General features: G+C 40.3%; 2 protein-coding genes across 18 annotated transcripts in view; one reads left to right on the forward strand and one right to left on the reverse strand.

Annotated features, from left to right (window-relative positions):
- The window catches only part of TXNDC11 (thioredoxin domain containing 11), a 100,636-nt gene extending 85,889 nt beyond the window's left edge, over window positions 1–14,747 (forward strand). For 2 of the 3 annotated variants that reach the window (XM_037910347.2, XM_037910348.2), the window contains 3 exons: window positions 178–287; window positions 1,422–1,502; window positions 12,556–14,747. In XM_037910347.2, coding sequence (XP_037766275.1) covers window positions 178–287; window positions 1,422–1,502; window positions 12,556–13,201 — 837 coding nt within the window. In that variant the 3' untranslated portion in view covers window positions 13,202–14,747. Of the gene's footprint in view, window positions 1–177; window positions 288–1,421; window positions 1,503–1,800; window positions 1,929–12,555 lie in introns of those variants that run through there. The other variant, XM_037910349.2, reaches the window with a different exon arrangement.
- The window catches only part of SNN (stannin), a 73,563-nt gene that overhangs the window by 36,596 nt on the left and 10,229 nt on the right, over window positions 1–26,738 (reverse strand). For 3 of the 15 annotated variants that reach the window (XR_006284257.1, XR_006284253.1, XR_006284256.1), the window contains 4 exons: window positions 23,290–23,358; window positions 22,897–22,938; window positions 1,759–16,314; window positions 621–733 (listed from right to left, as the gene is read on the reverse strand). Coding sequence is in view for 4 of the 15 variants with exons in the window: in XM_043523859.1 (XP_043379794.1) it covers window positions 15,958–16,221 (264 nt within the window). In the remaining 11 variants the exon portion in view is untranslated. Of the gene's footprint in view, window positions 1–620; window positions 734–1,758; window positions 16,315–22,896; window positions 23,359–26,738 lie in introns of those variants that run through there. The other 12 variants (XR_006284254.1, XR_006284258.1, XR_006284248.1 and 9 more) reach the window with 8 other exon arrangements.

The following is a 26,738-nucleotide window of genomic DNA, read 5'->3' on the forward strand; positions in this document are numbered from 1 at the left end:
ATTCCTGATGTCCGATTTGTGTCCGTTTATTCTTTTATGTAGGGAATTTGTGTAGGGGATTTGTGTCCATTTATTCTTTAAATAGCTCAGGTGTTTTGTTTAACACAGTGATGACTATTTCTGCTGCATGTAAAACCCCAGTTGCTAACTGAATTTCTTCCCCCTCCCAACCCCCAGGATGTCTTGCTGCTCTATTATGCGCAATGGTGTGGATTCTGTGCTTCTCTTAATCATATCTTTATCCAGCTAGCTCGACTTCTGCCTCCAAACAACTTCACTGTGGCAAGGTAAAAGAATTGCTCTTCATTTTCCACAGTATTTTTAACTATACTGTTGTGACTACTTAGACTTCCAGATATGCATGTATGGATATTATGTAGCTTGTAAAGTTGATATAGTGCCATTAATTTCCACTAATTTATGTTTAATTTGAAGTTAAGATTGCATGTCTGTCAAATTAGATACAAGTCCTATGAATTTGTTATAAGCAGTGTATTATAACATTACATAATAAGTTTAGAATATTACTATTAGATTCCAGTTTAGTCTGTCAAAATGAGTGAGCTCATCAGCTCAGAGGGAAAATATATATGAAGAGAAGAAAGAAAAAATGTATACTGTACTTCGGGTAGACGCTTTCTTCTTTGTTATGTGATACAGCATGGCCAGAAGGCAGCAGGAGAGTGATATAGGAAATATATGTTAGCCCCAGGATGAGGAGAAGCCTTATTCCCTGTAGAGGGAAGAAAGGTTGCTATTAGAGGGAAGAAAGGTTGCCAATTAGAGCACCTGAAGCCAGTCACTTGATTAAACCCCCCTGCTTCAAGCACAGTGGTGTGGTGTTGGAGCAGAGAGCAATTTGAAGGAGTTGAAGTAGAAGAGAGTTTGGAGAAGTGCTGTGGCTGGCTAGAAGACCAAGACCCTAGGTAAAGAGACACCCGGCTTGTGCAGAAAGAGGGTAGGAAGCCCCACAAGCTGAAGAGCAGGAGAGGGAAGTAGCCCAGGGAAAGGAAGCACTAGTTCAAGTGGTTTGCCATTATCCCTAGGGCCCCTGGGCTGGGACCCAGAGTAGAGGGTGGGCCCAGGTCCCTCCCTCCCTCTCCGCTACCCTTCTCTGACTGTTCATAAAGTGAATTAGTAACACAGCAATTAATTAAAAAAAACTTTTATCTTGATTCCCAGAAAACCAGATTTCCCATTATAAACAACGCTGAGAGACAGATTTTCAGACCTCAGAATAGGAAACACCTCATATCGCTCATCAGAGCAAGCATCCATTCAGCTGTATGCTTATACACAACTGTTTATCATTTGTTTATAAAACAAAAACAAAACGGATATTTCAGAAGCAAAAGTAATACATGGAATGTTCAGCTGCATCTTTATCAGTTTATTTTTTCTTTTTATTTTGTTTTTAACAGAATTGATGTTGCTCGAAATGACCTTCCATGGGAATTTATGGCAGATCGTCTCCCAACCATTTTGTTTTTTCCTTCTAACAGGTAATGTCATTCCTTTCTCTTAAAGTTTTTTTTTTTTTTTTCATTTCTTGGAGTTTGAAAAATGAATCTGGTCACATGCTTAAGAGGAGAGGAAAGCCAAATAGCCATTCACTAGCACGTATTACCAATGCACTTTCTAAAATAGACATGTATGGACAAATGATGATTTTCTGAAAGTGAATTAAATTCTAGCCCAAGTGTCATTATTTTATAGTTTGTCAGTATTTATTTGTAAACAGCAATATGCATTACTCACCTTATTTCCTCATATAATTTTCCCTCTCATTTGGTTGTGCAGCAGTTCTTTTGGCATGGTCAGAATTGACTAGTGAGTGAGAACTGGAGGGAAGAGAATGACAGAAAAAGAGGCATGGTTAAAAAAGAGACACTGAGATATGTCAGAGGATCACACAATGGGCTCTTGAAGTAAGAGGCAAGACTTCTTGCTAGTTTTCTATCTGAAAAAGTTAAAATACGCGTGGGCTGAGGCAAAGGGTCAAGCTCTTTCCTAGTTAAACTAACCCATACTTTATTGTCTCTTAATAAGATAATTTTAAAAAATAAACAATTGAAGTTTAAAAGCAGGCAAGAATTTAAAAGCTAAATGAAAATAGAAAGTTGCCTTGAATTTATATTAAAAAGTGCTAATAGGCAAGAGTTAAAAATAAAAGCAATAAAAGTCAAGGAGTTGGAAGTTAAAGGGAAACTCACTGTATCCTCTGATCATAATGGTTTCCTCTGGCCTTAAAAAAATCTCTGAATCTTTTATCCTACTCCTTGGTGTCAATGGTTATATTGTAAGTTGTTCGGGGAAGTTTCTTATATGTTTGTAAAGTGCATAGAACATTCCTAAATAATAACAGTTTAATGTCTGGTGGAATTGAAGGGCTTCTCATTTCACCCAGATAGAGCCTTCTGAACCTTCGTTGGTTAAAGTAAAGTTGTTTTGTGTTTCGCCTAGCCCTCCATTCTGAATTGATATTTTTACTCAGTTAAACTTTTTCTTGATTTCATGTAATAGTGGCTGTCAAAAAGCACTTCACTTCCTAGCTGAGAGGACATCTATTGGCTACACAGTTTGACTCTTCCATCTTTTATGGGGGCAGAAAGCCCTCTACAGTTCTACAGTATTTCTGGCCCCTATAAACTCACTAGAGAAGATGCCAATATTATCCATAATCTAAGGTCCAATTCTACAAATATTTACACACTGAATTTTACAAATGGAAATAGTCCATTGATGTCTACGAGAGTAAAGGCTCATCTGATTAAAATTACACATGTGATTAAGTGCTTATAGGATAAGGGACTAAATTTTCTTCTGTGAACCATTATCTGCGGAAGTGTGGGCAGTTTCATGATATTCTCTCTCTGTATACAAGGAATTTTCACACGAGAGCAAGCTTCAACAGAGAATATGTACACAATTTACTTAATTGGCCAGGTTCTCTCTTGTGTGTGAATTGGATCTCATTTTCTCCTTGTTTCTTGCTCCATTAGTGAAGTAATTAATCCTGTTTTGTGACATCATTGTGTTGCGTTAAAAGTGTGTGAAGTCATAAATGCAACATTATGATTTCACTCCAGGATCAAGCAGAAAGAGAATCTGGTCTGAGGGGGAGAAAATGAGTAGCTGAAAAAGCACATATCTGAAATATAAGAGGGGAGGTAGGTACATTTATTATCAAAAGTCTCCTTCAGCAAGGAACCATTGTTAAAACTGTTTTGAAATTGTACTGGTCTTTAATATGAGATTGTCATGTCTGCATATGATGAGTCAAATGAGAAACTGCAAATATTGCAAAAATTTGCAATTATTAACCATTTTCTTGTATTGTTTTTCTGCAGTGTTTGTTAAAGCTAAGTTTTATTTCAACCTATGAATATATCAAACACTGTGGCTACAGCCTTCAAGGGAAACATACGGAAACCAAGTTACATCATGTAGTAATTTCCGGTGCAAACTATCAGTGGTTGGTGAAAGGTTTTTCTCTTGCAAACTGCATTTAATATTTCACAAAACACTTTGATATAAATGCAATATTTTTTCAAAGTTTTAAATAATGTTTTGGGGAAATATCAGTTGCTTTATCCGTCACCAGGATCTGTAATGTTACTGGTTCTGTTTCTGTTTTACAATAGCAATGAACAATCACGCTGCACTGCTCTAACTTACATTGCAGAAAATGTTAGCATTGCAAAGCACCTTTTTTTCCAGTCTGACTCATTAGCAAACCATTGAGCTTTCATAAGGGAAGAGCTAACTGCTGAATTAAATGTAACACATTAGCTTTGCTGCATGAAAGAGTAGGACTTCCTGATTTAAAAATAAATCTTTAGTAGCTTAATACCTTCATAGCAGAATGATGATAAAATTTCCAAAGCAAAATGGCAGGAAGACTAGGGAATGTAAATATTTATAAGGGGAAGTGTGTCTCAGAAAGACTAAAAACTTTAATCTATGGTGGTTTCATTTATCCAGATAGACAAGAAAACAAACCGTAAAACCACCAAGAAATGAACAAGGAAAACATCATTTCAGGAAGAATTAGCATAATATAATATGATCTACAGAATAATCTTGGGTTCTGTGAAAAAAGAGTGCAACGCTTCCGTGTGGTTTTTGAGGAACCGATAAGAAAATGTGCTTGGTTATTTTTTCCCAGGTTTTCTTCTTATCTTAACTCTTCTGGGTTTGGAGGGGTTTACAGGTCTGGATTATCATCACAAATAGTAAACCTTCTTTCACTCTTAGGAAACTTTATTCTCTTTCACCTTCAGAAATAAAGTTGGGAATATAATTGTATTGAATTTAGAAGCTCAGAAAAATATATATGTAAATTTCCAAGTGCACTTTAGTTTAGTGGGTTGGGTTTTTTTAAAGAATGTGTGTATAGGCAGAGATCCTAAAGTTACCTTTAATTACAATCAAAATTAAAATCAGATTTAAAGTTCTGCTTGGAAGAGGGGGGGGGTCTTTCACTGTAGTAATCAACCAATTAAACTTCTGAGTTCACGTCATATTATACAGAATTGTATGGAACTGGGGTTCTGTTACTATTTGAGTGACTGTTTCAACAAACAGGAAAAAAAAAACCCACAGAACTTATTATGTTTCTAGAATTTGTTATGGCTATGAGTGGACTCCTGTATGAAATCCACTGTGGACAATGGCAAGCAGCTTTAATATAGCGCTTCACTGGTCAGATACTGTAGTAATGGGCACTGCGGAAAAATTTTAAGTGTGTCACAAAAATATATGACATTGTTTCTGTAGATTTCTAAGCAAGTGCTTTAAACTCCATTCCATGATCAAAAACTAAATATGTACCTTTCAGAACATATTCAGGAACTTTTTTGGGGGTGGTGTTTGATCGTATTAGTTTATCACCAGTATTAATATTTTCCCTGCTATTTGAAACACTTTGGGAGAAACAACTCTTGTATATTGGCTGAGATATATTACAAGCCAATTAAGTTAGTTTTATTTCTGTTGATTTTGAAGAGAAATCAATTAAACACTCGTTCATTCCTTTCCCAGCATAGTTTCACAAACTTGTTTCTAAACAGGTCTCCTGTGTCTAAGTGGCTATAACAGAAAAAGACATTTTAAACAGATGTGCCATTTGGACTTTGTCCTCCCAGTCTCCAAACATATCAAAGACCCACGAGAGGATTTATTGCTTTTCTATTGTATTTCATGTTCTTTTTCTATTTTTCTTCTTATTGTAAAGCAATATCCAGAGGTACTTTTTTCTTTAAGAAAAATAAAGTTCACATTTGGAGTTGAGTAAACATTTCTTCAGGTGGACTTTTAAAAGAATATTGTCAAGCTTCTTAGACCTAAGAACTGACTTGCCGTGATATTGGGGCATTGAAAATGTTGTTCTCTGAATTATTTTAAATTTAATTTATTTCTTTTTTGCACCAAATATTCCACATTGCCTTGTGTAAAATTTTGCCTGACACTCCCATTTTAAGACCCGTTTTATAGTTTCTTTTAACTTTGCCAAACTGTAGCCATTTGGGCTGAAATTTTACATGCTGGCTGTGCACGTTGGGCTGAATTTTTTTGAAAATTTCAGCTACAATTGTTTAGCTGTTTCCAAGACTGGGCTAGGGATAAATATGTGGATTGCCCATATTTTAAAAAATCTGGCAATCTTTTCTTTGAACAGCTCTAGCGACCCCCCCCCCCCTCCAATGCTTGAAACAGGGACTTGAAATTTGATGGGGAGTGGTTTTAGTGTCAGGGATATGCCTTTTGCCATCTCCATGAAATTCTGCCCATATTTCGCCAAGCTGTAAACTCAAGTTATAAAAGAGGCAGGGATCCCGTGGCAAAACTAGTATGTGATCATGTGCTTAAAAACACTCATAATGAATATGCACACGGGAACTGAATTAAGGTTGCACGGGCAACCTTAGTTCAGGCATTATCTAACTTTTGAGTGCTTGAGTTTTCAACCTTAATATTCTTTTAATGTAGTTTTTTTGTGTGCAGTTATTTTAAAAGTAGATTTTTCGACTTTTAGTGAACTTACTCGTGACTTAGTGGTACTGAACCAACCCGGACCCACGTGCTCTGTCATGTGATAGCAATCTCTGTCATAAGGTGTGAGTCTTGTCTTATTTTTCTTTTATCTAGTCTTACAAATCTGCTGCTATGTTTGGCTTCCTGCTCCCTCCCTGTCATTGTTTAATTGCTTGTTTTTCCTCTTTTCTCTCTGCTCTGTTTTCTTCCTAATGCTATTATCTGGTGTGTATTTTTAAAAACCAATCTTAGATGGTTATTTTGGAGCCCATCACCATAATATCTAAGCAGTCCTTAATCTTTTAGGCTCATGGTTTAGTAAAACATGACTTTTTCCCTCACTGTGTTTCTATAAACAACAGTTTAGTGTTTGTGATGTACACTGGGGGGGAGGGTGTGTGTGTGTGTAAAGAAATGGTTGTGATGTAATAAATTGTCATTATTATATATGAGTAAATTTTGTCTTTGTGTAGATTCCATATTTTTGCCAAATCATGACAAGCTGCATTAAATTTGTGTGCTCTTGTAGTTAGCAATTGAGAAACACAAGATTATGAGTATAGAAGTGACTTGTCTGATCATGAGAAGTTTGTAGGGGAAAAGAACCTTATCCATGTCATTACTTGTTTACTCTTCCAAGAATAGCTTAGCTTTGAACAGGAACCTCATTTGGCACAGGTTTTTGGACCGTTAGTAAAAGGGGATCATGTTGCTTTTCCTACCTGAAATGAAATAAACAGAAGCTGCCATAAATTAAACGAAGTAAACAAACAGTGTAATGTAGTATGAATGTTCCGTACATCAATAAATTAGAGTATTTTCCAGGATTTCATAGAGAATATCTTTTGAGGCAGCAGCGCGCTTAATAGGTCAACATAAGTACATACTCCTCCCTATGTATAAACAACTAAAGCAGCCCAGGAGGTATTGTTTTAGATTTAGGTGATCTGGAAGGATATTTGGAGTTGGCAGTTGTATCCATTTTACCGAAGTGATAGCAATACCTTTTGTGAGGCATTAGGTACTGCAGTTAGATCTGTGAATAGGTGGAATACAGGGCATCCCATTCTGACCAGATTTTCTCATATCCTCTTCAACCAGGAAACAGTCTAGTATATTTTTCAACCCTCGTCTCATTTTTTTCTTTCTGTAGCTTTTCTGCTCCAGTTTGGCGGTATGCCTTGTAGCCCTTTTGGGTAACCTCAGATATTGGTCAGCTTTTTAATGGTTTTATTGATTGATCCAGAGTCAGCTACCACTATGATGTACTGATCTGGTTTTGTCCTCTTATCTTCATTGTTTTTCTGAGGTATTGTATTGGGAGACTAACATACATTCATCCTACTGCTTAGCTAATTGGCCTTATTGCTGCATAGAGGATAGAGTTCTTGAGTTATGAGTTCATGTAAGTTTTCTCTAGAGTTCTTCTCTTAAACGCGCTAAAAAACATAAGCAGCTTTGCTAAGTAAGGGTCAAATTCTCAGTCCTTAATTAAACAAAATACTCACTGAAGTAGATAGGAGTCTTGGTAGATGATAGATTTTTGGTCATAATGAATTGTTTTTGTGCTCCATCTCCACCATACTCATCATGATTCTAGAGATTAATTAGGCAGGGAAACTGGCCTCTTTTTTGACAGCTATGCCTTTGTCACCAACCTGCATGATCTTGGCATTAGGAACAATGATTTTTGTGTGCTTCACTGCTGAGTCTTTTAAGTAAGGGAAGCTGCAGCTTCTGTATTTTATGGTAATGGAAGTTTTATCCTTAGTTCATCAAAACTCCCATTAACTTCAGGGATCTTTGCGTCATTCACCAAGTCTAAGCATGATAATGGTTTTGCAGTTTGATTCTTTCATGGATTAGGCAGCTAAACAGAATTCAAAGAGTTTTTCACTGTTTTGTTTCACAGAGCTATGTAAGGTATAATACTCCTATCATTTAGTCATCTTTGAAACATCCACTTCTGTTGTTTTATCTCCTGGTCTAAAGGGTATATTTGCTGACTGATTCAATACCAGGACTGGGCTATAGTGTTGAATCTTTCTTCTTTCTGAATAGTACATTTTGGGTGCATTCCGCATGTAATGCTTTTACCCATCTCACTTTGATTCACTCACAGCCAGGCTCCCCCTCTCAGTACTTCCTCTGGGTGATCGATATGAGTTTATCCAATTTGATGGGTCACACTGTGTGCATATTACATGCTGTAAATCCCGTCCGTTACTGATTTGGCAAACAGAGGAACTTTGTAGAAAAGAGTGCAGCTGGTGCTTTTCAATAAATCCCTGAATTTGGACGGAGGGATTATGATCACAGTTGGAGTTTCTGAAGATACATGAGTTGTTTCTTTACCCACACCCACTTCTCCTCAACAACTTTAACATTGTTTCGAAGTCTAACTGTGCCATTTTGTTGGGTACCTGCAGTTTAAAAACCCACCTGAGGAAAATGCAGTATGGTGGTGATTGTTGTTGAGCATTTGCAAGTGTGGTTTTCTATTAAAATGACATACAGGACTGAATACTGCATATTCCAGTAATCTTCTTAGGGCAAGGACAAGAGTAGGAGAGAATCTTTCTTTCCCTTCAGCTGAGGTGCAGTAGCATTTACTCTTAAACACAAGGCTTTCCCTGCTCATTAACATGGTGGAATAGGGCCTAACTACCTTTCATACCCTTTGTTTTAAAATAGAAAGTTTGAGTGGTAGCTTCTGTAAGTCTGTGGCTGCAGAAAACTAAATAAAGAAACCCTCTTTCTTCATTAATACTGCCTTTTCACAGGATTCTGGCCATGGTCATCAGTGCTTTGGACACCTAGATCTTAAAACCCAGATTCTTACAAAGCAGAAAAGAAAAATCTGATTTTCTTTACAGGGACATTTAATCTGGTTCCTCCATTTTAAAGGAGTCAGTATTTTATGACTGTTGATTAATTGGTTTCTTAACACATCAGAGTAACTACATTTTCTGCAGAAACCCCTTTCTTGTACATTATCCTCTAAATAAAGGAAAGCTTAATTCTTCCTGACATTTAACCCATTTTTGTATGGCACCCTATAGATTTGTTTAATAAACCAAAAAAGGATTACGACACAATTGTTTTATGGTTGAAGGGCATTATGCAACCATTTCCTTTACAAAAGCTGGGTTAGTATTTTGTTCCCTTTCATAAATCGAAAAGGGGGAGGGGCTGGCTACTTGTGACCTGTTCTAGAGTTAAGGAAATTAAAACAGCTTTTAGAAAGCTACCCTGTTATTCACCTGTCTGGACTGCGATAAACTGCTCAAGTAGGAGAAAATATGATTGTTGTAAACTTAGGCCCAAATTCTGGTCCTCTACCCTCAAATGTAGGCAGATTCCCTAGCTTTGGAGTGTATGCTTCTGTGGCCCAAGTTCTGCTCATTCATACCTGTGCTTTTATTCTAAGCCCCGAAAGGTGCTTAGTGTTTCCTTTCAAGAAGAATTTAAATGGGAAGGCACTATACTTCCATTCCAAAACCAAATGAGGCACTGGGGGAAGGTCAGGGATAAAAACAGCTCTTTTGTGCTGGGTCATTTCCATTCTGAGCTCAACGCCAAAAAAAATCAAGTTTTTCATTATGAGATAATCAATAATAGGTTATGATTTTACAAGCTTCAAATAAAAGCTTTTCACTGAATTTATTGAGGTTGCTTCTGGAGGTCAGCTCTTTCACAGGGAATCCAGTCAGAAATAGTGCTGCAGACCAGCTTCTTATCTGCAAACTACCTGTGCTAAGCTTCAAGTTCTATTTTTCTTGTAGAAGTCAAACACAGGGGAGCATTACAGGAACTTAGAGATGGAACATCATCTCTGTGTTCCTCGGACTGGCTGTAGTGCTACTACATGGGTGAATGTTGGGGAAAAAAACGTTAAAGTTATCAAATTGAGTAGTAAGTTTGAATAGTTTAAGCTGAGCAGCAATGCACACTGAAAAGGGGTCCTTCTGATGCACTTAAAGAATCTCCATTTGTTACTGTGTTATGGGAAGTATGTGTCTGCTATTTCACTCACCAATTAAGTTTTTGCTTTGTTAGTGTTCAGTCTTTCAGATTGAATACTGGCTTATGCTTCGCAGCAGGGTATCATAAAGTAAGCCTGAGCTTTAGGAGCATGTTTACCTCTCTCACTGAATGAAAGAGGGAATGATTAATTTTTTCTTCCCTAGGAATATTCACTTCAGAAACAAGGGGTGGAAGTTTCCTGATAGCATGAATACTCTACTTACTGATTTGGCAAATGAACATTGCATCATAAAGTGTACTATAATATTTTTCCTGGAACTAAGTTGTCAAATTGGTGTTTCTACAGCAGGAACTTTGACACAAACTACACAACTTGTGCTGCTTTGGAAGAAGGATTTTTATTTATTACCAATTATTATGGCTTTAGTTAACAGGCACTTGTCAGTCAAAGTTTAGATTTGCTATAGTGCTATGCTTTGTGTTCGTATTTTCCTTGTAGCATTAAGCCTTTGGAAATATTGAATCAGAAAAGCCTTGTCCACTAGGACTAGCTCTATTTTCCCTTAGATACAATGGCCTAGTGTATCATTTCAGTTTCCAAAAAAAAAATATCTCAAACACCAATTGTAAACTAAAAGTCATGGGGTGTGCCTTAAGTACAGTGAAACTAAAGGGTTTTTTTTTCTACCCTGTATTATTTGCAGAAATGAAGGACCAAGTACTCGGTTTCAACTACTTCGATAACATTGAGCTAGGAGGCTTATACCTCTATCAAAATTGTTTAAGCAGCATGAAAGTTGCCTTTAGATGCAAGATATATTATCAGCTTGTAGGACACTAAAGCTTTTTTTTTTTCTAATTGCACCTGCAAATTAAATGTCAACCCTCCCCATCTTCCCCCCTCCCATTCATAGGATTCACCGCTTCAGCCCATTTCCTGAGGAAGCATGTAGATATTTATGCCCTACAGTTTACCTTAAGAGTTGTTAGATGGGATTTTCTGAACTAGAATGGGTGAGCAAAGAGCAAAAGTAACTTCCAGAACAGAGAAACATCGTCTCCCCTCTCAAGCAAGTCAAAGGACTCTTAGTAACCTTAGCAGATCCACTGAGGGGCTAGAGTACAACAAATGAGGTAGCCCCTTTAACATAGGCAGGATTCCAATGATTAGAAAACACATCTAATACTGTCTTGAATTATATACATGTAACCTGCCTGCCATAGTAGTCCATGGAACAGTTATAAAATGCTCAAGCAATGGTTTGCTTGCTGAATGATCAGCCATATACTGAATTAAGTGATGTCTGAGTGGTGTAGGTGGTGATAGATGCTAGATAAGTAGTTTTCAAATAAGTGGACAATTCTGACGAGTGGGGACTAGATCTACTGTAAGTCAATTTAAGTAACAGCAGAATGTAACCCCTAAGAAGTTTGGGCCTCAACATTTTGAGGTAGTGATGGAAAAATAAGTTCCCATCCCGTTGTGTACAGTAAGTCTTAAATTCTGCTTGCAACACTACTGAGTCTAAGCTTCCAGAATTGTATGCATGGTATTCTTGTGGTAGGAAGGAAGGGCTGTAGTTTGGGGAAGGGAAAGAGAAGAAGCTGCTTTTGAAGAAATGCCTTTGAGGGAGTAGTAGTCTTGGACAAGAGGTTTTGCACAGTACATGCATCAAGTAAAACTCGGGACAAGTTTACTAGAGGAAACGCGTGTCAGGTCTGTTTGAAAAATCAAGTTTTTCACAAGGAGATATTGTGAAGTCAAGCTCTGTATCATGTATGTGCTAAACCAGTTTTAGCCATCTTCCAACCTCCATTTGTTTTCACCAAATAATAGGATGACAAAATAGAACCCATTGCTTGCTAAAACGACATCTGGTTCTGAAGTAGGTATTAGTTGTTAATGTAACTATGCTCTGAAGACATCAGTATTGGTAGCAGACATTGACATCTTTAGAATGCCTCTTGCTGAATGAAAGTAGTATAGTGTGGGGTTCAGATTACTTAGTGTAAACATTTTTCTTCCCCTACTTTGTTAATGGATTCTTCAGTGGTATTCATGTGAGGATGAAAATCAGAACTATAACTGGCTTATCACTGTATTCATGTTAAGGTAAAGTACTGTTTAAGTGGGAAAATACAAGATGCATCGAAAAGTAGTATTGCATTGCAAAAAAACTAAAGATTAAAAAAAAAATCAAATTGATTTATTACCTCTCTGAAGTCAGGAAGGAAACTTAATGAGGTTTATCTAATGGATAGCAAGCTCTATCCTAATGTGGAGTGTTAATTTTTGGAAGCATGAAAATAATCTTAATTTGCCCCTCCACAATGTTGGTGTAGGTTATATTATGGAAAAAGCATTAGGATTTTCTTGCTCAAAATCAAGCGTACAGAGTGGTAGTTAAATAGAAGTGATATCTAGAAATTTAGTTTTGATACCACCAGTTTAAAATCTAAACCGAATTACAGTGTTCAGATAAATAGCCAAAGACATTTTAAATGCACTAATCTACCTGTATATTTTCATAGGAAGGACAAGAGTGTGAAGTTTCCTGAAGATTTTTCAGTTACTCTTCCTAATCTGCTTAAATTCATTTTACATTACTCAAGTCTACCTTCAGCTGCACCTGACTCAGAGCCCTGCACCAAAGAATGTCCACAGAAAGAGAGTGTGTTACAGCAAAAGCATATCTCCCACTTAAGGAGTGAGATTCAGAAATTGAGATCCGAAGTCAGTGCACTACACCAGGCTCAAGATCAGCTGGAAGCCCAACTTTCTGAAGCCAGAAGAGAAGAACATAAACTACAGCAGCAGAAGCATACACTGGAAAAGCAGCACAGTATTCTCCAGCTCCACAGTGAACAATTACAGGCACTATCTGAACAGAAGAACAGAGAATTAGAAGAAATGGCCGAGAAGCTTCAAGAATTAGCAGATGCATCAGAAAACCTCCTTACAGAGAATGCTTTACTAAAAGTCCTGCTAGCATCAATGGAGGGGAAGCTAGAGAACAAAGATGAAACCAAGAAATCCGTTCAGTCAGAGGAGACTCTTTCCACCCACAATACTGGCCCAGTTCTAACTGCTATAGACAGATTTCATGAAAGAGAAAGGCTTGATGTTTCCAATATTGATACCACAGGGACTGAGCATAAAGAAAACAGGACAGAATAATTATTTATGCTATGGGGGGTGGGGGGAAAAAATCAGGAATGACACTGCATTGGGAAGGTATTTATGCAAATTTTATTTGTTGTAAATAAAATATTTTCCAATTGTCTAGAAAAATCAAACCAGAATTTCTGCAATACTTCAAACAATTTACCAGATCTTGAAACCTAAATGGAGATATGGAAAACACTTTCCACTTTATGATTGCACTAATTTGATAGCCATTTTATTAATTTAACCTAGGTTAAAAACAGTAAATTCCCAGGGACAGCAGAGTGAAGCATTTCCTACCAAAGGAGCAATTTTTGCACTGGCTTCTTCCCATGTCTCCCAGAGGAAGTGTTCTTATTTAGGAACTTGACAATTTATACTTTTCTAAGAAACAGCTGAAGTTAGCCATCTTCACTGCATTTTGCCTTTGTTTACAGAATTGACTGGAAATGATGAATTTGTTTATTTAGTAAACTTGAATGAAAAGTCAAATGGTTAAAATATTCTGTCATTCCTGTTGTAGGATTTCAGCAACTCTGCATACCACTTTTACATGTGCCACAATTAACCTACAGTTGTCTTTGAATCGTAAGTTAGGGAACAGATTTTCATAGATGTTTCACTATGGGGAACAAAAGGCAGAATAATCTCATCCAGCCTCCTTATGCATCCCACTAGTGTTCCCTCCGCCTGCTGTCCACCCCAAAAAACCCCACAAGTGGGGGAAGGAGAATAAAGTTTGGCATCCCAAACAAGCAAAGTCTACTTATTGATTGCCCAGCATATATGCAGTTAAGAATCCAGTGTGCATGTATAGGCCAGTGCCTCAAACCATGGGCTGAAAAATTAAAATTGGCATCTTTGGAGCCAGTAAGTATACAATACAGTGTTTGCCCCCTCCCTAGGCAGTTGTATTCCACACTGCACTTAGAGGAAGGAAGCGCTTGTCCATTAGTAGCAATGGATTTGCTTTGCAGTGAAAGACACTTCATTTTCTAGCCTCAGTTTAATCAGTGCACACAGGAATAAGAATGCAACTCAGCAGCTTGTCCTGGAGGGAGCTAGCAATTTAGTTCATAAGTGGACTATCATTTGCTTGCAGACAAAGTCATTAAAGCCTAGCTAGCTGAGAATAAATAGTGTTATTCGCAATGTATAAGCCATCATTCACACCAGTGTTTAGCAAAATAACTGTTCCCCCCACACAGATGGTGGTGGTTGACCTTTTGCATCATCTACTACTTGTGTACACACACACACACCCTCTTTGCATCTCAGTGTGCTAGGGAGTTTAACTTAAACTAAAGGAATTCCTTAGCTACATATGAACTGATAAAAGCTGGGTAGTTACTGGAATATGCAGGCCTAGAAGTTAGGAAATCTAGAACATTTTAGCCATGGTTGAATGATTGTTCAGAACCTATGGTACTGTTTACAGCCTATAATTTTTCACTCCCAGTACCTGTTATAGGTTTCTCTGTAGTACAGAGAAGGGAAAGGTTAGGAAATGAGGGGCCCTTTGTGTGAAGGTACTTCAGATTACACCAAAATATTTTTTTAAAAAACCCTATACCTACCCACAAACAAGCTTTTCCCTTCCCTCTTTCCAACACACCCAAAATTTAGTTAGCTGTTACAAGACAAATTTCAGTCTGCCCTGTAAGTTAAGAATCAAAAAAACCTTATCTACAAAATACATTAACTGTAGACAATTTGGTATCTAGACTAAAAACAGTTTGCACAGTTGGCTGTTTAGCTTCATGTTTACATATGCCCCAACTACTAGGTACACATATAAACAGTGGCTATGGGGGGAAAAAGAGGAATAGTTACATCAATGCCAGTTCTAGTGAAAACACCACTTCTGTAATTAACATGCTTGCTAACAGGAGGGAAAGATCTGCTCTACTGCTATTTTTAACTCCACTGGAAACCTTCTGGACCATGCATGAAGTAGCCATCATTAGTTCCCAGACTGGAATCTGCTAAAATGGCAGTTTCCTTGCAGTAGCTACATGGCTAGGACAATCACAGTATTAGCTGCTAACAGCTTAATCTACCCTAAAGGAAGAGAGGTACAGTTCCTTCCTTATAACCCCTATCCTTTCTGCCTCAATTACCTTAATGAGATTATATATACCTGCATTCAGAGAGAGTGTTCTGAATCAGTCCCATAAGAGGTTTAAAACCAAAAAATAAAAAGCAACCATTCTGTCTTTACGGTTATGCACTCAGAACTTCATAGCAGAAACAGACTTTAACTGCAGATTTGGTTTTGAAGGTCTGGCATCCAATCTGTAATCATGTGGCTCAGATGTCCAAATGTGTGTTACTAAGAATAACTTCATACCACTTCCATATGCTGGATAACAAAAAGCCAGAACTCCTGGCAGCCTATTTACAGTTCACAGTTTTAAGTAGTTCACATTACAGTAGCAGTTCCATCAAAATAGGCTCAGCTAAACATTCAAGTAACAAAAATGCTATTAGTCTTTTCATGCCAGCATATCCCTGCATGTCCATTGCCAGCAATGGACTTTATACCAGAGAAGTCACCTCTTAGCACTAAGGAGTTAAAATACAGGATTGATGGATAGTATAGTTTCTCAGTGCATGCAGTGGCAAACCAATAAAACCATAACTTTGAAGTCTTATCTCAAGGTGTTTTAAGAGAGAGCAGTATGTATGTCCAATTTCTTCACAGTATCAGTTCTGCTGATTACAGACATCTTAAGTGTAGTCCAGATACACATCTGTGCTGCTCAAAGTTAGCTATGAATTTCTGTGCCATTAGGAGTCAGCTTTGCTTTTCTCTCTACACAAGGTCCTTTAGCAGAATACTGCACCAAAAGGAAAGGCTCTTTGGTTTCTCCTTCTCCCACAATGCTCTCTTCATCTTCAGACTGGCTGATCCTTTGCAGACGCAGGTAACACCAGCAGCCCAGTATCAAGGCACCAAGAGCAGCAATAGCAATCAGAATGACTATTACAGTCACCACTCCAGTGGTGGGGCTGTGATCCATAATAGACATGGTCAGTATTTCAGGTCAATTCTCCGATCTTAAAAGTGGTTCTTCAGTCCTTGCTATCAGTTTTGAGATGTCTGAGGCGGCATCTTGGAACTCCTGAAATATAGAAATAAGACATGTAATGCAATTGTACACGGATATTACAGTTTTGCCTTATTCAGTAGCTTTAGTGTTACGTGGCCGGTGCTACAGATTCTGGCAACCCACCCTCTTGCTGATCTGTACATAAGTTTGCCATTTTTTGGTTTTGCTCATTTGTTTGCCTGGGGAAAAAAATATTACCCCTCTTTCATACAAAGTCTTTCAATTTGCATGGTCATGTATTAGAAGTGTTAAAACTTTTTATTCAATATCATTTTGCCTTCGCTTAAACTCATAGGTTACGTATGGTACATTTCCTACTGGACCAAAGTCCTGAATGACTCAGATGATCCTGAATGCTTATGAATCAATGTTGAAAGCACAAGATGAGGTATTAGTCAGTGTCTGGTACAGATCACTAAATCACAAGAGTGAACAGGAGGATGACTGCCTCCTTATGCACCTTTCTACAATGAGAATGGAAAAAAGACTGATCATAGAGGACGTCAATGTGACTGACATATTCATACTTCTAGTACTGAAAAATCCTTGGAATTTCTAAACATTATAGATAATTTCTGAACTCAAAGGGTTGCAGTCAACATGGGGGGAATTCTATATTACACCTTGTCGGAACCGAGAGGAACTGATCACCCAACTAAAAATTAATGGTCATTTCCTGTACTTCTACACTACATTTAAAAAAAACCCCACACACCCTCTGGATGGAGTCTCAGAGCCAGAGTCTATTGACTGGTTTACAGGGCTTGGGCTGCAGGGCTAAGAAGAGCAGTGCAGACATTAGAGCTCATGCTGGAGTCAGGGTTCTGAGACTCTCCTTCACATGGGTTTCAGAGCCCAGGCTCCAGTCAGCGCCCAAAACATCTGCACTGCAATTTTGAGCCCTGAGCCATATATAGCCAAATAATGAAAAAGCACAAGTCACTGATTCAGATCTATCTAGATTGCATCGTGTGTGCTGGGTAGATGTGGTGTAAGCATTTTAATATGGCTACAGGTAAATGTGCACATCTGGGAGAACATAGGCCATATTTAGAGGATGGGGGACTCTATCCTGGGATGTAGTGCCTCTGAAAAAGATTTGGACATTGTGGATAACTAGCTGAATGTGAGCTCCCACTGTGATGCTGTGGCCAAAAGATCTAAAGCAATCATAGGATGTATAAACAGAGGAATCTTAAGTAGGAGTAATGCGGTTATTTTACGGATATGACAGCTGCTGGAATATTGTGTCCAGTTCTGGTGTCCATAATTCAAGAAGAACATGGATAAACTGGAGAGGGTTTAGAGAAGAACCACAAGAATGATTAAGGGTTAGAAAACATGCCTTATAGTGAGACTCAAGGTGCTCAATCTATTTAGCTAAACAGAGAGATGGTTAAGGGGTGATTTGATTACAGTCTTAAATGCCTGTATGAGGGACAAATATTTAATAATGGGCTCTTCAATCTAGCAGAGAAACCTATACAACATGATTAGGCCCCTACCAAATTCACAGCCGTGAAAAACGTGTCACAGACTGTGAAATCTGGTCTTGTGTGCTTTTACCCTATACTAGACAGATTTCACAGGAGAGACCAGCATTTCTCAAATTTGGGGTCTTGAACCAAAAGGGAGTTGCAGGGGGGGTCACAGCATTGCCACCCTTACTTCTGCGCTGCCTTCAGAGCGGGGTGCCCAGAGAGCTGTGGCTGTTGGCTGGGCGCCCAGGTTTGAAGGCAACACAGCAGCAGCATAGAAGTAAGGATGAAATACCATACCATGCCACCCTTCCTTCTGCGCTGCTGCCTTCGGAGCTCGGCTGCCAGGGAGTGGCGGCTGCTGACCGAGGGCCCAGCTCTGCAAGCAGGAGCGCAGAAATAAGGGTGGCATGGTGTGGTATTTCACCCTTACTTCTGCGCTGCTGCTGGCGGTGGCTCTGCCTTCAGAGCTGGGCTCCTGGCCAGCAGCCGCCACTCTCCAGCTGCTCAGCTCTGAAGGCAGCACTGCTGCCAGCACCTGCACAGAAGTTAGGGTCGCAGTACTGCAACCCCCATTACAATAACCTTGTGACCCCCCCCCCACCCAAACTCCTTTTTGCGTCAGGACCCCTCAAATTACAACACTCTGAAATTTCAGATTTAAATAGCTGAAATCATGAAATTTACAATTTTTAAAATCCTATGACCGTTAAATTGGTAGGGTCCTAAATACGATTCAATGGCTGGAGGTTGAAGCTAGATATTCAGATAGGAAATCTGGTGAAGTTTTTAAATGGTGAGTGATTCGCCATTGGAACAATTTACCACGGGTTGTGGTGGCTTCTCTTATCACTGGCCATTTTTAAAATCAAGCTTGGATGCATTTCTAAAAGATCTTCTGTTGGAATTATTTTGGGGGAAGTTCTGTGACCTGTGCTATACAGATGGTCAGCATGGATGATCACAATGATCCCTGCTGGCCTTGTACTCTAAGTGTTGGTTACAGTGAGTTCCTGAATGGATTTTATCTGACCTGAAGAGATGATAGCCAACACGTATTCTCCAATCAGACACTCAAGCCTAGTCATCTCTAGAGCCTGCCCATGGCAGTAAGTAGTTCTAGTTAGGGAAGGGAACATTACAATTTATATTTAATCAAACAACTTTAATGGTTGCAGAGCTTTGCCTTAGTTCAAGTCGAAGCCCATTCTGCCAGCTGGCTAACAATCATACCAGAGCCATCCCCAGATCTGAGGAAATTCTTTCCTGTACTACGAATGGAAGCCTATACATTCTAGTATTATGGGATTTATAAGATACAGTATGCACATGCCAACTTCAATCATGTAAGTTCTCAGCAGTTTCATAATCAGTTGCTAATTTCATAGTCTCATTAAAACATTTAAGTGCAAGTATAGATATACTTCAAAAACAGTTCAGGACGAAACCCTGTGCAAGTAGAACCAAAACTGCACTTTGAAGCGTAGAACAGAAACAAAGTGATGATGTCAGCACAATCCATGCCCCACCTACTAATGCAAAGCTGGGGGGGAGGGGAAGAAGGGTGAAAGATGTAGGTTATGTTAATATGTTCCTCTAAGACAAATAAATCAGGAAGACAGTGGCAGTTTAGTAAATTAAGCATGAAACATTGAATTCTAATAATAATAGCTCTTAGGTAGACGTCACAATTAACCTGTAAATAGGGAAGGATTAGACTGCAGTGCTTTCCACCACCCCTCCCCATTTTTAGAAAGTGCTGGAAAACTGAAAGATCATGTGACCCGAATTGTGGTACAGAAACTAATCTAGATTATTTTCTATGCTATGATTATCTTAATGTGTACAGCCATGTTTAGCAATATTCTTGGAACACCAATAAAGAACTCCCACCAGCTAACACGAACATTAAAAGCTGGAAGATACCCTAAAACTTGTGAGCATTTGAAAGAAGTTTTGTCAAGTCAGAAAAGTAATAGCTGCTGTAACAGTAGTTCGCAGAAAGCCAGCAAGTGTGACACTGGTGCATGACAGCATCACTGGCCATCTACAGCTTGGTTACGTGAGAAAGAGGATGATACTGCTCTCCAGCTGCTAAATAAGTTGTCCTACTTGTCAAGTTACTTCATTCCTTCCATCCACTCTGCCCCACTGCAGTACCCAGGGCCATCCTTGCCCATACGCAAAGCACGCAGCTCCGTAGGGCACCAGGAAATTTGGGGCACCAAATTTCCTGGTGCCCTGTGCAGCTGCGTGCTACTCCAGCCCCTGCTCCGGCTCTTCTCCAGGCCCCTTCCCCGCCCCCACTCCCCTGAAGATTGCAGCCAGGCCTGACTATGCACTCACCGCGTGGTAAGTGGAGTGACTCGGCCCCAGCCTGCTCTGCTCCGCTCCCTGGGCTCCCAGCCATGCCACACTACCAGCAAGTGCTGGGGGGCAGTTCCCCCCACCCTCCAAGTCTGGGAGCCAGGGGAGCAGAGCAGCCTGGGGTCCCAGGCCTCTGCGATGGGGAAGCGTGGGGGTGGGATGGACTGGTTCTGGGCCTCCGCAGAGGGGCTGTGTGGGGCCCCAGGCCTCCGTGGGAGTGGGGGGGCTGGCCACTTCCTGTGGGAAGTGGAGTGACCTGGCCCCAGCCTGCTCCGCTCCCCTGGCTCCCAGGCTTGGGGGGAGGGGGAACTGCCCCCCAGCACTTGCCAGCAGCGCAGCTGGGAGCCGAGATCCGGTCACTCCACTTCCACCAGGAAGTGGCCAACCCCCGGCCCCCATGGAGGCCTGGGGCCAGCTCCCCCCGTGGAGGCCTGGGGGCTGTGTAGGGCACCAAAATAGCTAGGGATGGCCCTGGCAATACCATCAGAAGGTTAATGTTCACCTCTGCCGCAACTGGTAAAGTCAGGAAGCCTACACGGGAGTAACTCCTGGCTTCCACTCCACTAGTTGAGCTTTGAGAGGAGAGCCTGACTTGTCACCATTTAGTAAAGTTACTATGGTCAGGCAATAGCTGCCGTTGTTTGCTTTGTGAACTTGCTCAATGCAGTGGATTAAAACAAATAAACAAAACACCCACTGTGACCCATGAACCTAATTATCTACAACAAAATAATACAACTGCTTTGGCCACACAGTCATTTATTACTGACACTCAACACCTGTTTGCTTAAGTCGTGACAACAAATGCAGTTTTACTTGTATTTTTAGGAAAAGAGAGCTGCCGATGCTGGCTTTGAGCAAAGTGAGACTTTCCTCCTGGTTATTCTGGCAGGAATGGAAGAGGGTCATTACTTCAAGCTTCCCTCCCTCCTCACTCTAGAAGAGCAAAATTAAAAAAAAAAAAAAAAGTTAAAGGAAGCTGAAAATGAAACTGAAGAGGCAGCAGTGTGCAAAAAAGTAGGGAAGGGATGAAAGGTGGGCTACAGGTTTTGTGGGTATTACTCTCAAACCTACCCAGACTAATCAACAGTAGCAAGCAGAAAAACCCCTATCCCCCCTTAAGTCAGGACTCCTTATTTAAGAGGATGCTCTTTCACAAAAATCTTTAAAGCAAGTCTCCACTCATTTTACTGTGCTGCACCATAGGTCTTTTGCCCCCAGCTGATGGTTAATATTTCTTTAGACTTCTCACCCTCTGCTGCTGTCAGAGCAGAAGAAAACATCAAGGACTCATGAACCTAGAGGCAAGGCTGAGGACTACAGGTTCATGACTCTGCGCCTCAGCTGGACGCAAGCCTCCTAGCCTGGGCGGACAGATTTAACGCTCACTCTACTCCAACTACGGGACTCAGCTGCTGCAGGAAGCTACTCGCTTTGGGCTCGGCAATGAACTGCAAGCTGTAGCTGATGGTAGGAGGAAAGTGAGAAGCTAACGTTTGCACGGTCAATGGAAAGCATCAAGGGCTGAGATGGTCAGGAAAACAAATCTCTTCCCTCCACCAGAGAAAGCTAGTCTTTGGACTAGCATTGGAGTAGGGCTGCCTGCTGCTTCATAGAGCTCTGCTGTAAGCTTGCTGTCTGTGGGAAAGGTTACACACACACCCCTCTCCTGAGAGAAGGTTTCCCTACCTACAAACTCCCCCCCCTTTCATTCTCTCCCATCTCACCTAAAACAGGACCTTTGCCACATAAACCCAAAGACTGAGTTGGTTAAAAGTCAGACCCCATCATGTTGCTCATAGGCACGTCAGGAGGAGTCATTGCCCAGAGTCCATCCACTAGCCACCCTTTAGACAAGCATGGACACACACACACCCAGGACAACCACTGTTCGCTATCTTGTTACCTGTGCAGCTGTACTCAGAAAAAAAAAAAAAAGCCATTAAATATACGAGTGACGTTGGGCTCCATGTCTCAATTCTCACGTCAAATGTACTTTATTTACAAATAAAAACAGCTTGTTTTTAAGTACAAGCCCTGCAAATTAGATCTGGGGTTAAAGCCATAATGGGTTCTTTTCTGAAGCACAGTCACCAATAGTACAAATTCTTCAGGCCTAATTCTGCTCTCAGGCACTGCTGTGCAACCCAACAGCCTTTGGTTACATTTTGTACAAACCCAGCATATTTACTAAGTTCCAGTTGCAAGTCCACAGTTCAGCTAATGATACACAAAAAGAAACAGCATAGTCAGAGTAGCCATTTTTTGTTTGTACACAATGTAAAATAATGACATCTGCAATTTCCCTTCTGATAACTATGATCTACCTTTCTGATAGTGTAGTCTTATAATGAAGATCCTAATATCTAAGCCAGTTTTGAGGTAAGGTGATTGGAAGGGGCCTAGATGTCAGATCAAATTCATTAACTGACTGTTAAAACTGTACATCTACCCAGAGCACCAGATGGCTGTATTTTTTAACTAAACTGCAGTTAAGACTAAATGGCCTGATCCTACAGGCTGACCCACTCAGGACAACACTTGCATCCATACAGATCAGCTTCTAGGACTGTGGCCTAAGCTTCTATTTGTGATAATTCTCCCCTGTTTAACATGGATATTGTTCTTCCCTTTTGTCTAGGGAAGGAGACATTTCTGTCAAGATTCAAAGCAGGGGATGGGTGTTCTCTTGCCATCCCATTCCTCAGGGGAACCTGAATGGATAGCTGGACTGAGAACTGTTTCTCACCTCTCCAAGGGTGCAGGAGTTTCTTTCTCCAATGACTAGCTCCTTCATGTGGTGTGTGCATATGGGATATGGATGGGATGCGAAAGAAAGAAAAAATAGTCACTCTTTCTAAAAACAAAATCAGAAAACCTCTACAGTGCTCCCAATTCTTCCCAGAAAATAATTTCTTTACCCTCTTATAAGAGGTTACTTGAATGGTGCAGCTATGCTACAACTCAAGCGAAGTTGGAAGGGAAAGATTAGCATCTTCCACTAGAAGATTCTTTTACTCTGCTTCCCCATTTTTCTTCTCTTATATACACAGGGACCAGATATAACCACCCTGAGAGGGACTTAAGCTGGCAGCTATTTTCTAGCTACCAGTGGACATCAGAAAGAACCTTGTTAACCCACCTGTGTCTAATCATGAGTCTCAGCTGCAGCAATTCCCACTCAGCATGGTGGTTCTGAAATACATAAAACCTTGTGGCAGACCCCAAGTTAGTGGAGAATAAGGAGTTTTAAGGAAGACTGACAGTAGGCTACGAAGAGACTACAACACTTGCAGGTAACTGAGAAACTTTACACTTTTTTGGTTTAGATTTTCCTCCTCTTTTACTGATAAACCTTTTTACCATGGGAGTTAATCTAGCACCTTTACCCTGTGAGACAGATGCATAAATATATCCTGCAATAATGGGCAGCACAAACAGGTTCTTAAAATGGAACTTATCTCCCTGGTAGAAGTGATAGTTAAGTTTAGCTGTTCTTAGTCTCTTTCCTAGTCAAAATACAACCCAGCCCTCCCACTTGTCTGAATGATTGTGTCCCTAAAAACCTTTGAGGAAACGGTTCTGCTGTAGGTGTTCTATGCACTCAGACAAAATAGTGAATGTGTGAGTATGGTCAGAAGACAGTGACTGTAGCATGAGGGGTATTATTGAAACAAATCATTTGTCAGGTCAATGCTGATGTTTACATTTAAGATTAGAATAACCTCTTATTAGTTTGCCTTAGATACACTAACAAAGAACCAAAATGAGCAGGAGTGCACAGGTGAACAGCAGAAGTCACATCTGAGGCAGGCTACATGTGAATGAACTGTTAGCTTGTTATTTCCATAAATTATTTCAGACAATTTATATAGCAAGGAAGCATAGTCCAGCTGTTTCAGCAACCATCATGGAAGCAGACTTTTTTTTTAAATAAAGTCCACAAGAGCCTAACTGGTAACTAAAGGAATTTATATACTATTTAGAGAATGCTAGCTGGATAATGTAGACTATGGTATATGCTGAAGTCTGATGGCCCCTAATATCTCATTACAGGATAGGGGTAGCTTTCATTGAGGTCCAAGGATGTTACTTGTCTTTTGTGGCAGCAGGATTAGGCTCTTGCAATTTAAGGAGGTATGGAAGTGTGTGTGTTTGTTTTTTTTTGTTTGGTTTTTTTTGAGGCATATACTTGGCTTCTTAACTCAAGAATTCAGGTCTTGTCTATCCTGGAAGTCTCTCTAGAGAAACAGTGAAAACATGAGGTCCCAGGGAGGAGGGTGGCTATTCAGATTTCTTCTATAGGATGAAGCAACAAACTTGTATTTGGGGTCCTTAAAGAGCACAAATGCATCAGCAAACAGACAAGCCAGGCTTGTGCCCCTTGGCTGGTCACTCCAAAGCTTTACAGCAAACTGACTGGTGCTGTGAGACTTTTGCCTCAGACATGGCAGCTTAACTTCTCTGCAAGGAGTGAGTCATGCCGATAATCAACAACCAAGCTAAGAAAAAGGCCTAGGAGCCTACCAAGAGCCATTTGAAGTATATCTTCTAGTAGTGTAGTCTACTGGAATTGTACTAAGCTTCCTCATGGTTTCTTAAGTATCCCAAATATCAAGTCACAATATGACTTTAAATATAATGGAAAAAATGACTGGCAGTAGCATGGTGTTTGTGAATCTTAATCTGGATAGTGTGTGACCCTGATGAGTCCAGTCACCCTGTGACACCTTCGCTATAAGGGCCAATAGAACCAACCATACCTTTGCTATAATTAATTAGCTGTTTCCCAGCCTCAGGGGGTAGGCTAGCTTCATGGTGACCTGGGCCTCATAAAATGACACCATCTTGAGGGTTGTAACTGGAGTGAATGGGGAGGAGCTAAGGTCTGCATGAGGCTTAGTACCCCACAGGAGCCAGCCTGGCAGCCCAGTACTTTATATACAGGAGCAGGGAACGCAGCCCAGAAGGGGCTCAGAACAGTACTTCACAGAACCCAGCCTGGGCACTGAATGCTCCATCCCAGAACCATAAAGACTCTCAAAGGAAGCCCAAAGAGGTACTGGGAACAGGGCCAAGAGGGCAAGCTGAAGAGCAGAGGAACCATTTTCGTTTAGGGTTTTTAGTTGGATTTTGCCACCTCAGAACGGGTTAAGTTTATCACTTGGCCAGAAGGCTTAAGACATCTCCAGTGGTGTGTGGAAAGCTGAGGTGGTCAACCTCAGAGTGCCAGGCCAGCAGAGGGCACTGCAGGGTGGTATGACAAGTCAGATAGCTGGCTGCTTAATACCATCAGCAAGCTGAGTTCTGAATACTAGATTCAATTGTATTTGTTTGAAGGCAGAACAGATTTCCCATTTGGTTAATAAGTGGACATGGACCTATGGCACAAGGCTCCCTTATACTCTTACTAGTAAGTCAAGTCATGAGTTTAGGGATCTGAACCTGGGCCTAAGAACTGTTCCAGGATTGAGTGGGGCCTTAGGACAAGTTGGGTGCAGGGGTCTGCCCACACACATCCTGAGGTCCACTGCAGAAGTGGGATCTGAAAGGGCAGCACCTGTGCTTAAATGATTGCTTTTAGGAAAGAATACCTCAACATTTCTGCAGTATTCTGAGTTGGCTCTGGAATAAGAAATCTGCTTTTTAGGTCTCTTGTAGCATGGAAAACAACTTCAAGTTGCCCTGCATATTATCAGTGGCCAAAGCTAAGTATCTAACTTTTAAGAGGCAGTGCTTAACAAGTTATAAGCTACAGATGGACTGTAAAACAGCTTGCAGACAAAGTGCTACGTCATCATTGCCTTGAAGAGGGTATTGTTAATGTTGTAGATCAGTGGTTCTCAAAATTTTGTACTGGTGACCCCTTTCACATAGCAAAACTGAGTCTGACCCCCCTCCTATAAATTAAAAACACTTTATAATATATTTAGCATTATAAATGCTGGAGGCAAAGTGGGTTTTGGCAACTCATCCCTTCCCAAGTAGGTTGTGGGACGCTGGGACAGGGACAGTCTTCCAATGTGTTTGTACAGCACTTAATCCACATCTGACTCAGGCTTTGGATGCTAGTGCAATATGAATAAAATGGAGTCTAGAGTACAAACCAGAGAGGCAGAAAAGTGCTACTAACATCTGTATTTGGAATGATTTTGCTATGGGAAGCCATGCTCCTAGATCACAAGAGAAGTTATGGGGACTGGCCTATCAAGTGCCGAGCAAACTTTTCTCTTCATTTAAAAATGACACCCCTGAGAAAGTCCATCACCTACCTGACATGGGCTGTGGCTTAACTAGTCCCTGCAACTACTCTCCTCATTTAGCATTTTTAAAGTTTTCATGGTACAATACTACAGCTCAACTAGGGTTTAAGCTCTTGCATAAAGCCCAAGGTGAGTAAATTGAAGCCAGGAAGTCAAAACTGGGTAGTTTTCAGAATGCACTGAAGACCACTATTTTAAGCTTTTAAAAAATAACCTATAGTCCAAGCCCATTCACACACAGACTATGACTTTCAGAAGCACTGCATGCAGGCCAGGAGCATATCCAGCTCAAATCTCTTCAGCAAAGCCTCACTTTGGTAGGTCTCTA

Source organism: Chelonia mydas, chromosome 10 (genome assembly GCF_015237465.2).
Source record: "Chelonia mydas isolate rCheMyd1 chromosome 10, rCheMyd1.pri.v2, whole genome shotgun sequence".
In the NCBI taxonomy this organism is placed as follows: Eukaryota; Metazoa; Chordata; order Testudines; family Cheloniidae; genus Chelonia; species Chelonia mydas.